Source organism: Eulemur rufifrons, chromosome 1, assembly GCF_041146395.1.
Source record: "Eulemur rufifrons isolate Redbay chromosome 1, OSU_ERuf_1, whole genome shotgun sequence".
Lineage (NCBI taxonomy): Eukaryota > Metazoa > Chordata > Mammalia > Primates > Lemuridae > Eulemur > Eulemur rufifrons.
Genome location: NC_090983.1, coordinates 40,835,564 through 40,851,500, shown reverse-complemented (window position 1 = coordinate 40,851,500; position 15,937 = coordinate 40,835,564). Strand labels below are relative to the sequence as shown.

General features: G+C 37.1%; 1 protein-coding gene across 1 annotated transcript in view; it reads left to right on the top strand.

The window, feature by feature from the left end:
- The first annotated feature begins 6,694 nt into the window (after positions 1 to 6,694).
- Positions 6,695 to 15,937, top strand: part of WDR75 (WD repeat domain 75) — a 30,568-nt gene continuing 21,325 nt past the window's right edge. Inside the window, exons 1-4 of the mRNA XM_069469538.1 lie at positions 6,695 to 6,799; positions 11,532 to 11,661; positions 14,042 to 14,107; positions 15,012 to 15,102. Of these exons, the coding sequence (XP_069325639.1) occupies positions 6,714 to 6,799; positions 11,532 to 11,661; positions 14,042 to 14,107; positions 15,012 to 15,102 (373 nt within the window). The 5' untranslated portion in view covers positions 6,695 to 6,713. The remainder of the gene's footprint in view (positions 6,800 to 11,531; positions 11,662 to 14,041; positions 14,108 to 15,011; positions 15,103 to 15,937) is intronic.

The following is a 15,937-nucleotide window of genomic DNA, read 5'->3' as shown; positions in this document are numbered from 1 at the left end:
AAGAATATGTGCTCCCAGATCATTTACATACCAATGAATCACCAATCAATTAATAGTAAATAGGAACCAAGAATGCAGGAAGTATTATGACATCTAAAGGAATGGTATATTGTCTTGTACTCAAAGACCATAACATCTGTCAACATCAAAACACAGGCAAATCAAGTATTAATGTGCAAGAGTTATTGTGCAATTGGATGGCAATGAGTAGTAGTGAAAATTTTTAGTGTTCTGAGAGGACAGTAGGAAGGTGCATGAGAATCTTCATAGAAGAGAATTAAGAAGTTTTATGGCTGTTGGAAAGGAGTTAGATATATAAAATGAAAGCAAGAGAGCATTTCAAGCAGAGGTCACATTAACTAAAGGAGGGGTGGGGAAACTGTGGCCTTGGGACCACATTTGGCCTTCTGGAATCTTAAGTGCTGCCTTTCGACTGAACCCAATTTTACAGAGAAAATCCTTTTAATAAAGGGATTTGTTCTGTGAAGTTTGGATTCAGTTGAGGGGCCACATTGGGGATCTGGAGGGCCACATGTGGCCTTGAGGCCGCAAGTGAAACAGGACAATATATGACCAGCATTTATTGTCAGGCCAAGAAGCCTGAATTTTAGCCTATAGGTCAGGGGAAGACATTGATTCAACATACACATTTTTTTCCCATTGTAGATATAAAATTCCCCTGCCACATGAACATCTGTGAATTCATATAAAAATAATTTATTTCCCAAACTGAGAATAATCTGGCAGCTCACATTCTCTAATCCCTCACCTCAACTCAGTAATTTAAGGCTACAGAGCCCTGAAATCAAAGCCAACCAGTTAAATCACTGCCAAATCTACAGGAGAAAAAATTTAAATAAATAAATATGTAAAAGGGTGATAACTGGGCCCAAAAAGATGTGAGAACTTCTTCCTAATATTTCACTGAGATCTTCTGTTCTGAGAAAATAAGATGTGCATTGTAGGGAAGAAGAAGAATTTTAACAAAGAAGAAAGGAAGAGAAATTTATGCTCATGGGACCCTTTCTCAGCAGAGTATGATGTCATTTGTGTTGGGGACGGGCAGGGTTAGGTAAAGGAATGAAAGGCTGGGACAGATGCAAGGTGAGTGAGACTCAGCTGTCTAGGCAAAGGTAAAAATACTAGCATTGGGTCCATTCACTCAGAATGATTCATGAAAAATTCAAAAGAAAGAGAGCTTATTGTGGGTCATATTTTATTGGATGCTATCTTGGTTTGTTTTTTAGAACAGCACCATGAGGAATAAAAAATCTCCAGAGTGAAGTTCAAATAACAGCTTCTCCATCTTCACATGTCCCAAATCATGGGGGATATTTACACACAGTCCTCTTCAGTAAAAATAGTAATTCTCAAAGAAACAGAGTAAAAATTCATACTGTAAATGCAAACATTTTCCTAACTGAAACATAATATGCACAGATGTTCCTGCTCACTACAAAACAGCTCCCTACATTAATATTCAAAATAGCAATGCTTTTCCTTTATTCTCATACAGCTTTCAAATTGCTTCCTGGGACTTTAAAGATGCCTAGGAATGTTTCTGTTCCAGAATTTTCTGCTCCTTAATGACTGCTCTGTAGGCAAAGGACACGGTAACATTAGATATTAAAGTCTTTTCTCTAATTCTTCTATTTTGAGCATAAGTAAAATTCATAGGCAAGGCTTTCTCTACATGATAGAAAAGCAAATATTATGATTAAATATTAGGGACCAACAAAAACAAAGGAATGATATTCCAAATTTTTATTAATAAGCACTAGTGAACTAAACAGAAAGAACTCTGGACTGGGTTTATCTTATTACTCTCTTTCTAGCATCTTACATTAAAAACTTAATTAATTTTCAGTCTTGTGTTCTAATAAATGCCATTTAAAGATACAAATTTTCCTCTGAATATTGCTTTCTCTACAGTTTTGGTAAGTTAGTGGTCCCATCATTTATTTCTAATAGTGCTATGTTAGATTATGATTACACTTTAACTTATTTAGGAAAACTTTTTTTTAATTTTAAAATAGATAATTTTATTTTGTTTTCTTCATTATTCTTTAGGCAATTACTTATTTTTCATTTCTAATTTTGTTAAACTTCGTATATGGCCTGCATGATGTATGCTTTGGGACTTTATGGTCTGTAATGGTCAATTTTTTTTGAAAACTCCATGTGTGTTTGGGGAAAAAAAAGAATGTTGTCTGTTGAATAGATAAGTAAATTAGAGCAATCTGGTTAATTGTGATATCAAAGCATTCTACATCCTGGGCTTGAGCCCAGGAGTTCAAGGTAGCAATGAGCTATGATCAGACCACTGCACTCCAGCCTAGGTGACAGCGTGAAACTCTGTCTCAAAAATAATAATAATGTCCAGAACACAATCATAAATTACTCCACACACACACAAAACGCAAAACCAGAAAAACCCTAACAACTCTCAAGAGAAAGGCAATCAACAGATGCCAATCCAAAGATGACTCAAAAGTTGGAATTATCAGAAAAATACTTCAAATAAGTTATTAAAACAATACTCCAGAAAGTACGAGTAAACACTTTTAAAAGAAATGGAAAGATAGAAGCTGTCATTAAAGAAATACAGACTGAAAAAAAAAAAGAACCAAATGGAAATTAATACAGAATAGATCATAGAACTAAATATTAAGTGTAAAACATAAAGCTATAAAACTCTTCAAATAAAACATAGAAGAAAATCTTCATAAACTTGAAGTAGATAGAGTTCTTAGATACAACAAACGCACAATTCATAAAATTTAAAAATTGATAAACTGTACTTAATAAAAATGTAAAACTTTAGTTCCATGAAAGATACCATTAACAAAACAAAAAGACAAGTCATAGTCTGGGAGAAAATATGTGCAATTTTCATATCCAACAAAGGAATTATATCCAAATATATAAAGAATTCTCAAAACTCAACAATAAGCAAACAAATAACCAATAAAGCAATGGGTAAAATATTTGAAGACACTTCACCAAAGAAAATATACAGGTGAACAGTAAACACATGAAAAGATGCTCATTATTAGTCATTAGGGAAGTAAAAATTAAAACCACAATGAAATAGCACTACAAGTTTATTATAATGGCTAAAATTAAAAGTACTGACAACACTGTGTTGACAAGGATGTGAAGTCCCTAAAACTTTTTATACATTGCTGGTGGGAATGCAAAAATGGTACAGAAACTCTGGAAAAACAGTTTGGCAGTTTCTTAAAAACGTAAACATACACTTACAATCTGACCCAGCAATGCCATTTGTTGGTATTTATCCTAGAGAAATAAAAGCTTATGGTCACACAAAAACCTAAATATGAATGTTTAGAGCAATATTATTCGTAATTTCCAAAATCTAGTGGGGGAAAAAACAAACATCCTTCAACAAATGAATGAATAAATTAACTGTGGAATAGCCATACAATGGAATGCCACTCAGCAATAAAAAAGAAAGCACTGATGCACAATGCAAAATGCACTGATGCAAAATGCATTATGCTAAGTGAAAGAAGCTAGACTCAAAAGGTTACATACTGTATGACACCATTTATATGACTTTCTGGAAAAGGCAAAACTGTAGGGATGGAGAACAGATGAGTGGCTGCAGCAGATGGGCTTGGGGAGGAATCGACTGCAGAGTAAGGGGAGCACCAGGGAATTCTTTGGGATGTGGAATTTTTCTGTGTCCTCTTTATGATGGTGAGTATAAAAACTTATGCATCATAGCTCAGAACACCAAAAAAATAGATTTTATTGCATATAAATTTAAAAATAGATTGTTATTTCACTTCTTGGCAAAAACCCTCCACTTGTTTCCCATGCATGGTAAATGCCAGAGCTGTTACAATGATCTACCAGGCTCTACCAACTGGCCTTCTATTACTTCTCTGACCCCATCTTCTGCTACTTCCCCTTGATTATTCTTCTCCAGGCACACTGGCCTTTAACTGATCTTGAATATGAAAAGGAATGCTCTTTCCTCTGGCTCTTTTTCCAAAAATCTCCAGACTTATTTACACCCTCAACTTCTCCAGGTCTTTATTTCAAATGCTACCTTCTCAGTGAAGCTTTCCCTGAAAACCCATTCTAAATGCTACCCCATCCTTATGCTCTCTCTTTCCTGCTTTGAGTTTCCGCTTAACACTTAAAACTATCTAAAATATAGCATTTTTTTGCTTCTTTCTTGGTTCCTCCCATGGTAAGGTAAGCTCCTTTAAGACAAGAATTTTTTACTATTTTGTTCACTCCAATATTCCCAAGCCTGAAAGAACGTCTGGCATATACTAGGCACTTAGTAAATATTTCCTAAATGAAAGATGCAAAATATACATTTATGGAAAACTCTTTACTTTCCCTATATGGGCTATGCTCCTTCTTGCTTCTCCTTTCTTACTAAAGGGAATGCAAACTGTCAGCACAAGGACAAAAACTAATAGGGTAAGGATGAGAAAATGGAAAGAACAAAGTAGAAAAAGCATAGGTCCCTGGTGGCAACAATGAACCTCTTCAGTAGCCCTATTCTGCCTACCTCAATCCTCCTATAATATGATAAAAATGTCCACTACTAATTAAGCAGCTCTAGGAGGCTTTGGTTCCTAAATGACCATGTAAAAAGAAACAAAAATACAAATGATTTACCTTTCTGGACACTTCAGTAAATTAAAACTCTGTGTAAAAATAATCCTCCCCTAAGTTTATCAATCCACCTAATTTTTGTCCACATCAGGATCTGATTCCTTTTTAAACAATCTAAACAAAAATTACTATATAGTAAGTAAAACAATTGGAGTCCAAATTGATTTGAGTAAAAGTTTGTTTATTTTGTTCCTTGGCTCCAGTCCTAATAAGAATACATCAAATTTCAAAGTAACCAAGAAAATCTTTATAAGATTTATTGTGTAGACATCAAGAGACTGAGCAAAAAGAAGTTAAGTCTGCATAATCAAAACTGATACATGACCAGGCCTGGTGGCTCACACTGTAATCTTAGCACTCTGGGAGGCCCAAGCTGGAGGATCCCTTGAGGCGCAGGGTTCAAGACCAGCTTGCACAACATAGCAAGACCTCTTTTGAGATCTCTCTCTTCAAAAAATAGAAAAATTAGCTGGGCATGGCAGTGGGCACCTGTAGTCCCAACTACTTGGGACACTGGGGCAGGAGGATTGCTTGAGCCCAGGGGTTTGAGGTTGCAGAGAGCTATGACGATGCCACTGCACTCTAGTCTGGGAAACAGAGCTAGATAGACCCTGTTTCAAAATAAATAATAAAAAGCTGACACTTTGCACTCCTTCCACTTTGACAAAGCATATTGCAATCATGAAAAAGAAAGCTCTTTGTAGCTTGAGATAAACCAAAATAATCAGTGTCTCCCTATATAGTTCTGGCTCCCAAAATAATAAAGCTTTGAGCATTTCCCATAAGCTGGACTCTTCAGTAAAAAGTAAATTTATCCCTGATTTTTGCAACAGTGATGTCTGAAGATACGTCTTGACCTTTGTGAATACTGTAATATTTCTCCACAATGAATAAATTTATGTACGTAGCCATGTTGCTTAACAGTGGGGATACGTTCTGTGAATTGCGTAGTTAGGCAGTTTCATCATTGTGAGTTGTATATGCTGTCCATCACTGACTGAAAGTAATTACGTGGCACATGAACTTGGTAATTTTGCAATGAATTTCAACAAGGAGTGAAACCAAGGCAGATCTGTTCCTGTTAAAGTTAGCACTGGCTCTTTATTCCTAAGGGTAGCTCAGTGCCAGCACAGAGGTAAATATTAGCTGAAGAAACTACTGAATCAACGTAGGCACCCGTGATATACCAGGACCAAAAAAAAAAGAAAGGCATAACTCTATAAAGAAGGAACTGGAGACAGAATAAACTAGCATAAAGTAAACATCCTCGGAGTTCACGGCTTTCTAACCCACAGGCCCTGTCGACTGAAGGAAAAAGCGAAAACCAAAGCAAAACGCACAGAACAACCCTCAGCAAAGCAGAGAACAGCGTCCCGGCACTTGCCAGGAGGCGGAATGTCAGATCCGCCAGAACAGTTACACTAAAAGCTGGCAAAAAGGATGCACTAGAACCCCGTAATGGAAGCCAGATTTCCGAAGGAGAAAGCAAGGCCCTCTGATCTGTGGAGATTCCGTAGGAACGTATGCGACCTTCAAAGAAACAAGACAAAGTGACAGCTAATAAGAAAAGCAAAAAGCTTGCAAGAAGAAGAACGCTGCCAGTAACGCAACCACGATACCCAGAAACCCTTGGCGCGAAACGCTTCCGTCATCTCGCAGCGCCGGAATAACAGAAAGATGCCATGGCGGGGGGCGGGGGGCGGCCGCGACTGGAGATCATGTGACACATTGGGAGCCACCTTTCCCTTCCACCAGAAAAAGCTATACAGTCAGATTGACGAGGCCGGAGAAAAATGTCTCTGTATTAAATAATGGTTTAGAGGTATATATTATAAATTCATTGTCTCTATGTCTTTTGCTTTTACCTTTTTTACAAATGTCTTAGTGTGACGTTGCCCAAAGGATGGCGGCAGAGGCTCTGGTTCGTACAGTAGAGTCTCAGGCCTAGAGAGCCCCCGTGTGCCGTCTGTGGCCTGGGAAACGCCGAATACCCGACTCAGTACAGGAAGTTCGGGGCGGGGCCAGCGATCGGGCGTTCCTGCGTCTGCGCGAAGATGGTGGAGGAAGAGAGTCTCCGCGTGGTTCGTTGCGGAGGCAGCGAGTTAAACTTTAGGAGAGCTGTGTTCTCTGCGGATTCTAAGTATGGGGCTGCCGCGCATTGTCAGCCGGGCTGAGGGGCGTGAGTCCCCGGAGGGCGGTGGGGGGAGAGAACTGTCAGGCGTATTCGGACTCGCCCACTGGCAGATCTGGGCTTTGTGGCGTGGACGCGCGTGCGGGAGATCCCCGGGCACGCGAGAGGTGCTGTAGCTCTGCAGGCTGGGGTTCGCCTTGACCTCCCTGCACGGTTTACCTGCTGGTGGATTGAGGGATCCAGGGGCACGTCCACGTGTGTAGAATCTGTTAGAGCTGAGGCGGCTGGAAAATGGTCTAGGCATGGATGTGTACGCCATTGCCATTGCAATACCACGAGGACTTCCATACTCCTTCGTACAGAATCATGTTTTGAAATGACTAAACTTAAAAATATTCCACTTTATCCATCCCCGCAACAACCAAAAAACGCATATTGGCAACCGTTTGGGAGCTTTGCATGATATTAGAGACAGAAACTTGCTAAGACCTGGTCTCTCCTCAACAATTCGGTGTAGCTGGAACCATACTACCTATGGGTTTAAAACCCAGTTCTAACGTTATGGGTCTTTGTAAATTTCTTAATCTCTGCCTCAGTTGTCTCATCTGTAAAATGGGGATAATATTTAGTAATCCATCTCATTTGGTTGTTGAGAGGATTAAATGCCTTAGTATATGAAAAGCACATACAATGCCTGACATTTAATGGCCCAATATATATCAGCTGTCATCATTGCTATATTGGTGGCATCATCTAGGAAGTGACACATTATAGTAAGAAAAGGTTTTCAAGTCACTTATGGATAGAGTGACACTTGATAACCCCTTCTGTCTTGGAAGAGTGGAGATAGCATCTTAAGAAAGTTTGTGTCCCCCCACAATATTCTCCATATATGGGTGTATGACAGGTAGCTGTTGAATGCATATATGACTGCAGGAGTTTTTATAAATTACCTTAGAGGCAGCAACAACAAAAAAATTGAATCCTTAGTCTTTACAAGTAAAGAAGGCTTTGTTGACATTCGTCTTATGAATTGGGGGAAAAAGCAGGCTTCAAGAGGTTGTAAAGTTCTGCCACTTCAGACTCATAGTCATGTATCCAATTTCTTCCTCCAGTATAGTGTTTCTGCACATCATTCATTATAATGAGGTCTGTTGTGTGTTTCATTTGCTAAGCCTGGTGATTTTTTTTAAGTATTTGTCATCTGTATTATGTACAACAAGCTGAGATGACAAAAACTAAGGTAATTCAAATATTGATCCTACCTTCAAGGATTTTACAGTCTGTAAGTAGAAGGGAATACTTAGTAATAGATATTTCATACTGTGATACTGTAGGAGTTCATAAGAAGGAGAAATTGCTCCAAACTGAGAAGGATGGAGAATATTGCTGAGGAAATGACATCCTGAGCAGTTCTTGGTTGTCTGGTCCAGAGAGAGTGTTTATTTTTTTTAATTCTCTAAATAAGGGGGCAGAAGTTTTAACATGATGTGTTTCTCCAAGAATGTTAATCTGAAAACTGTGTAAAACTCTAATATGTGTTAAAAAATGGAGAAATCAGACGTGGGTAGGATGGTATATTCAGTGTAATGATAGCATAGAAGAGAAAGTTACATAGTTTCTTTTCAGTTGTGGGTCTTGGCAACACTGGCAAGAAGGCATGCCAGGCAAATGGAGCAGCTTGAAATTGGGGGGCCTTGAAAACTGGGGGATTGGGCCTTGTATGTAAAGTCAGTATAATCACCTCATTGGGTATAGGAAATGGTGGGAGAAGAGTTTGGAGGAGTAGAGACCAGTGGGTAGAAGATTAGTGCTGGCATCCAAGCAAGAAATCACTTTGGCCTAAACTAAGATAATACTGAAGATGGAGGAAAGAGATAGGACTTTGGAGTGATTTCACAATTAGTATTAATTGGAGAAGATTTTGAGTTCAGTTTGGGGCCTATTGAGGTACCTGTAAAACAACCAGGTGAACATAGGTAGTAGCAGGTAGAAATTCAAGACTGCAGTTTGGGGAACTTGGTCAAGATTTAGAGACTAGTGGGAGTGGGGAGGGTCATCTATATGTAAGCTAATAAAACCATTTTTCTAGCAAATGAACAGGATTATAATGAACTCATCAAGATTTTAATGTTATCTAAAAGGTACCACAAGGAGTTGGCTACCTTATACAAAGAGGAATAAGGTAATTTTGTATTTTATCTCAAGGTGTTTATGAAAAAGCTGAAATAATAAATATAACAACAGAATTGTGAAATTTGGGCAGCTTACTTTTGGCGACTAGATCTTGGAGCTAGGACTGCTGATCTGGTATGAGAAGATGAGGGAAGGCTTCCAGAGAAAGACTCCAAGCTGAATCTGGAAGTAGTTAGAGTCATGAAAAATAGGAAAGACTGAAAAGGTGTCACAGATGGGAGGATTCTAAGGAGATACGACAACTAATGGGTATGCCGCGTTGAATTCTGGAACATAAAAACGACATTAGTGGGAACATTGAAAAAAGGCAAATAAAGTTTGTAGTTAATAGTCATGTACCAATGTTAATAGTTTGAACAGATTTGCTCATGTAAAGTGCTAACCTTAGCAGAAGCAAGGTGAAGCATATGTAGGAACTCTGTAACTTCTGTAAATCTAAAAATTATTTGAAAAGAAAAGTTAAATAAAAAGCTTATTCCTAGAAAATAAAAAGTAGTCAGAAAGAAAACATGTTCTGTGTAGATAGCGGGAAGTGCAAAACCATGGAGAGAGTTGCCTTTGGGGGCTTGTGTTTGAATAATTTAAAGCCATTGTTCTCTGCTAAGTAACAAGGAGGAAATTCCTTTCTTCTGAGAAAGCAAATCGGAATGAATTAGGGTGAGTTTTCTTGGCCAGCAGTACGCCTTACACCACAATGTGAAGGAAAGACTGCCTCAAAGACCTCTTGGTACTGATAGGGTGTGTTGGGGTGGGGCGGGGATAGAGGGTTGTCGGATTGTGAACCACTTCACTAGAGCACAGTGTTCAAGTGAAAATGTAGTTGCAGTCAGACCGGGTCAAACCACCAAAAACCTTAGGAGTGTAGATCATATCCTCAAGGCAGTTAGTAAACATTGAAGGATTTTAATTTAATTTTATCTTTATCTGAGGAAGTGATATGGTCAAATTTGTAAAAGTAGTCTCATGGGTCTGAGTATAAAGCTGAACTGAAGGACCGCACTTGAAGAGTGTAGAAAGCCCAAGAATGGTCTAGGCTGCAATGTTAAGGCTCTGAACTAAGGTACTCACAGGGACGGAGAGGAGGCTTCGGCCAAAGGGGAGGCCGTATATCTCAAATGCTTCGTTGCTCGTACTTTCTTGGTCATAGCAGACAGTTTCACACAATCATGCCTCCTGGCTAACAGCGCTTAGAAGATTCCATTGATTATGAAATGCATCCTGTTTTCAATGAGGTGAACATGTGAGAAATCAAGTATTTAAAATTGATAAAATAGCGTAATAGTGTCCCCAGTCAGCATCAGATTTACTCTTAGGATTTTGTGATATAGTAGTCCTCCCTTGTCCACGGGGGATACGTTCCAAGACCACAAGACCCTCAGTGAATGCCTGAAACCTCATGGTACTGAACCCTACATGCACTATGTTTTTTCCTATACATGTATACCTTTAAGTTATGAGTTAGGCACAGTAAAAGATTAACATCAAGAGCTAAAATTAAAATAGAACAATTATAACAATATGTCAGCATTACTACTCTTGCATTTTGGAACCTTTATTAAGTAAAATAAGGTTTACCTGAACATGAGCACAGTTACCAGACAATCAGAGATGGCTTCTAAGTGACCGATGGGTGGCTTCTATGGGGATGATTCACGTCCCAGGTGGAACGCTGAGAGATTTCATCACTCTACTCAGAACGACATGCAATTTAACTTATCAATAGTTTATTTCTGGAATTTTCCATTTAATATTATCAGACTGCAATTAACCATGGGTAACTGAAACCAAGGAAAGTGAAACTGTAGATGGGTGGGGGAGGCGTCTGTTGTGCGTATGATAGGCACAGAACAAACGTTTTTTATTTAGAGGATACATAAGAAGATTTATATTTCTGAGCTTTGTTCTATGATAATATCTATTGTGAAACTAGTCAAACAAATATCACCCTAACTTTACCATTTTCAGTAATTTAGTATCCTCTACTATATGGAAGAAATCTACAAATCCAGAAAGACAATAGCAAAACCAGCATTTCAGCAACAAGAAAAAAAACTTGCATAAAGTCTTTGTACTTTTCTATACAAGAGAGGCCCATACCTCACCAATGGACCAGAGCTTTTGACTTAGCATTTGTGAGCTGGTGTCCCCAGCAAACCATGAAGAGTTGAGGGACATGAGAAAACACTGCTGTTAGCAGAACCATCAAACAGTAACAGTTGATAATGTATAGCACAGCGTCTGCATCCATTTAGTGATCGGACAACTTGGTTAAGTTAACAGTTTTTGCAGGATGATTTTGTTAAAGCCTCTGCCCATAAATAGGCAAGAGATATACATTGGCCTCATTAATCTCTTCTAAGTTAATGAACCAATCAGTCTTAGATGTCCCCATAGGCTTAAAACAGCACAAAAATTTGAATATACGGTTCTTAAACTACTTTGAAAGAGATCTCTGTTGTGTGATGTTATTTTTATCATGGACAATAAAAAGATTGTACTGCCTAAGGAGTACATGAAACTTACTTTTGTTTCTTTTTTTTCCCAGGTATATCTTTTGTGTCTCTGGAGATTTTGTTAAAGTTTATAGCACAGCCACAGAAGAATGTGTGCACATATTGCATGGACACAGAAATCTGGTGACTGGAATCCAGCTCAACCCCAACAATCATCTACAGGTGTCAAGCAGTTTATAATTGAATGTTTTTACATTGGCTTTGTTATTGACAGAAAAATTTGAGTTGAATTTGGCTGGGAAATTTTCCAGATTATGATGCAGTGAAATATTTGTTGATTTTCTGATTCAGGGTATCTTTCACTTGTTTCTCGTTATTAAAGTAAGATCACGGCCTAGAACTACATTGACCATAGTGTATTCTGTGGAACCATTTGTTCCCCAGGATGTGAATAGGTGTTACTTGAGAAGAATGTTTCTGAAATTCAGGGTTAGGCAAAGTTAAGTGGATTTATTGATTGTAGGTCTTCTCGTTCCCCTTATGTGCATTGTAAATATCCAAAAGGGATATGTAGTATTTGGTGTTTCTCAAACTTATCTGACCTCTGAACCCTTTGGTTTCTGGAACACATTTTGGAAAATGTTGGCCAAAAGGCATTGATTTGGTAGATCTATTCCTTTAAAGGTTGAGTCTCTTGAGGGTTAATGCAGATGTTACCTAATCTTAAAATGAGCGTCTAGGTGAGAAGGGCTTCTTTAGTGAGTGGATCAACCAGTTAATTTCAAGACAAATTTGGGGATTTAATTTAGTTCAAATCTCCCACTTCCCCCACAAAACGGGCCTTGCTTCTCGGAATTCAAGAATAATGAAATGGTCATTTAAATTCTGTTCTCAAGTTTCAGCAAAGCTTACTAAAAATTTATCTCAACAATATTTTGCTCTGGCTCTAGTTTTTAATCCTGAATTAGTCACAGCCAACTTGGAAGTTATTGGTGGATTTAACAATGGATTTGCATTGCATTATCACAAAGGAAGTAGGGCATAAAGTAACATTGATCTTTTCTTTCCAAAATTATGAGCTACTCCTAAAAGTCAAAATTAAGTAACTTTTCTGTAGAGTCCAAGCACAGATTTTTATCTTTACTATCCTCTGAGGGTTTGACAAAAGTTTATTGCTATGTGTAGCATTTGAATGTTTTTAATCACAAAAATATTCTTTTGTTAAAATTGTAATTTGTGAAGTCTATATTACTAAGTTTTATAGCAAAACAAAAAGCCATATACACAGGGCATGAAAGATCTGTTTCAGGTGATGTGAGTTAATAAGATTAGTGGGCATTGATTCTGTGGGTATAGGATTCACAGTGTTTGTGTATAAACCATTGTTTTGACAGTGATTATATGTTTGCCTTGTTATGTTTTACTAACCCATGTTTAGGATTCTTATATGCGTTGACTGTGATGTATATTTTTTACTTAATATTATTCTTTGACTTGGATAAATAATATGATCTTTTCTGAATCCATGTCCCTATTTGCAGAAATCTTAAAATTGCCACTTTCTTTTAAAAAAACTTAAAATTCTTTATAAACATTATAAGCAAAGTATTTTAACATAACAACAACAAAAAGAATCTAGTGTAAACTTAGTAAAATTAAGTCCACTGGGACAAAAATAAACCTATGTGTTACTAAGGACTTGCACTCCCAACGTGTGGTCCACAGACCAGTGTTCTAAACTGTTGGTTACAGTCTGCAGTGATATGAGCACAGAAATTGTCCCGAAACTTTATAGCACTTTGGCATTTCCATAGCATCCAAGTGCATGATAATTTCTATTGTATTTTATGAAAGTGTTGGTCCTTGATGGATTGGAAATGTTTTTGTTTTTTTTTTTAAAAAGACATTGTCTAATCATTTGAGAAGCTCTCCTTTAATACCCGTGTAAAATGAAAGCAGTTCAGTTAATAAAAAGGGACTGAGCTATAGGAGAAATAGCAACAAGTTCATGATTTTTCATAACTTACGATCTCCCTCTTCAAAATAGAAGGTTGACATTTTTCCCCTCAGCTTAAAGCTTAAAATTGGTGGATCGAGCTACCACTTCCACAGGCCGTGATAAGAGTATCTATTTTGCAGAAGCAATGTAACTAAACTCCACCTCTTTAAGGTTAACAGTGAATTGATGAACAGAAAATACCTTCTTGGCTGGGCTCAGTGGCTCACGCCTGTAATCCTAGCACTCTGAGAGGCCAAGGCGGGAGGATCGTTTGAGCTCAGGAGTTCAAGACCAGCCTGAGCAAGAGCGAGACGACAACTAAAAATATACATAGAAAAAATTAGCCGGGCATGGTGGCGCATACCTGTAGTCCCAGCTACTCGGGAGGCTGAGGCAGGAGAATCACTTGAGCCTCAGGAGCCTTGAGGTTGCTGTGAGCTAGGCTGACGCCACGGCACTGTAGCCCAGGCAACAGAGTGAGACTCTGTCTCAAAAAAAAAGAAAAGAAAAGAAAATGCCTTCTTATCAGCACTTAGTTATTCATGTGCTATCTTAATGTATTTCTGTTTTTTAATCAATTTTGTACTATTTTTACCCTTTTAGCTATATTCTTGTTCCTTTGATGGCACAATTAGACTGTGGGACTATATAGATGGCATTTTGATAAAGGTATGTGGATTTTTCATCAGTTTTCCTCATGTGAAAGGAAATGGCAATATAATTTAATGATAGATATATTTCCTTTTGTAAGGCCTCATCCTTAGACTTCCTAAACAAGTAAATTCATACACCATTAATAAAAAGATAAATTTGACTGTAAAAATCGTATACTTCTAATATAAAAAGACAAGTTAAAGAAACTGGGAGAAAATATTTACAAAAGGTATTATCCCTAATATACAAAAATATTCCCAAAAACAATAAGGAAAAACTAATAGCCTAGTAGAAAAATTGGCATAAAGTAGGAATATATAAATTCACAGGAAAAGAAACACAGTAGACAACAAATATGAAGAGAGGCTTAACCTCATTAATATTAAAGAAATATAAACTAAAGCAAATGAGACAGCATTTTTCCCTATCAGTTTAGCCAGATTGACGATTGAAAAAAATCTAGTGATAGGTAAAGTATAGAGAAACAGAAAGTCTATAGAACAGTATAGAGAAACTTTTATATACAATCAGTGAGAATAAACCTGAAAATAAATAAAACATTTTGTTCCAGCAATCTCACCTGTAAGAATCTGTCACTGAAATAATGAGGTGTCTATGTAGTCCTTACACTGTTGTGTATAGTAGGGAAATAAGTAAATATAGCCTTGATTTCAGTTGAAATTGTGATACGTTCATTCAATACAGTATTATACAACCACTAAAAAGAATCAGGGCTATATGTACCAAACTTGAATGGCTGTTCAACAAATATGTATTGGTTGTGTTCTATTGGCTATATGTTCTCCTTATGTTGGCAATACAGCAGTGAACAAAATAGATAAAAATCCCTGCTCTCATAGATCTTATGTTCTGCTGGGGGAAACAGACAGTAGACAATATGGTGCTTTTTATCTTTCAGACTTTCACAGTTGGATGTAAACTTCATGCCCTCTTTACTGTTAGCCGCCCTGAGGATTCTGTCTTTGTTATAATAAATAAAGAAAAACCAGGTATCATATAATTGACTTATTTTGTTTTTATATGGTATAGAGTGCCTCTTTTCTTTTTATAGTTTCTCAGAATTTAACATTTGGTTTTAATCTGAGGCTAACAGCTTTTGGAGTTGGCATTTAAATTGCTTTTATTATTACTGTGTTTGTTTGCAGAGGATTTGTATCAGTTCTGAAATATGCAATAATATAAAATGGATTATTTTATATATGGTTGTAATAATGAACCACAGAGCTCAAATCTTAAAGCTGTTTTATAAAGGTGGGCTAGAACTTGTCTTTCTAGTGAACTTACATCTATCATTCTTAAGCATCATTATCGCTTTACCCATCATCGAACATTTCTGTTTATTGGTCTTGAGTCACTGTAGGAAATGATATAGAAAATAGGTTGACATTAAGAATCAGTATGACTAAATTATTATCAATTACATTTTCACTATCTTTGGAACATTATTCCATCAAAACTGCCATGTGTCAGCTTTTTAGGAATTCCTGGAATATTGTAAATTATAAATAATTGTCCTTCATTGTAGAATTTGATAAAACAGAACACTAACATGAAGGATATATCCAAAGAAATTTTCTAATCCCAGAATTCAAGAATGCCACTGTACTGTGTGGTGGCCTCCATAAAATATAGTTGTATTCAAAGCTAAAAATGCAAAGCAGCTTTACAATGGTTAGTGGGCAGTAAGCTAAACTGTTCATGGTTTATTAGTTAAGTGAATCCTTTCCACCATGTTTGTTTGTTTTGTTTTGTTTTTTCCTGAAACAAATTTGTAAATTATTACATATCATGGACTTAAGTATAGTAACTTTTGAATAGTCAAAA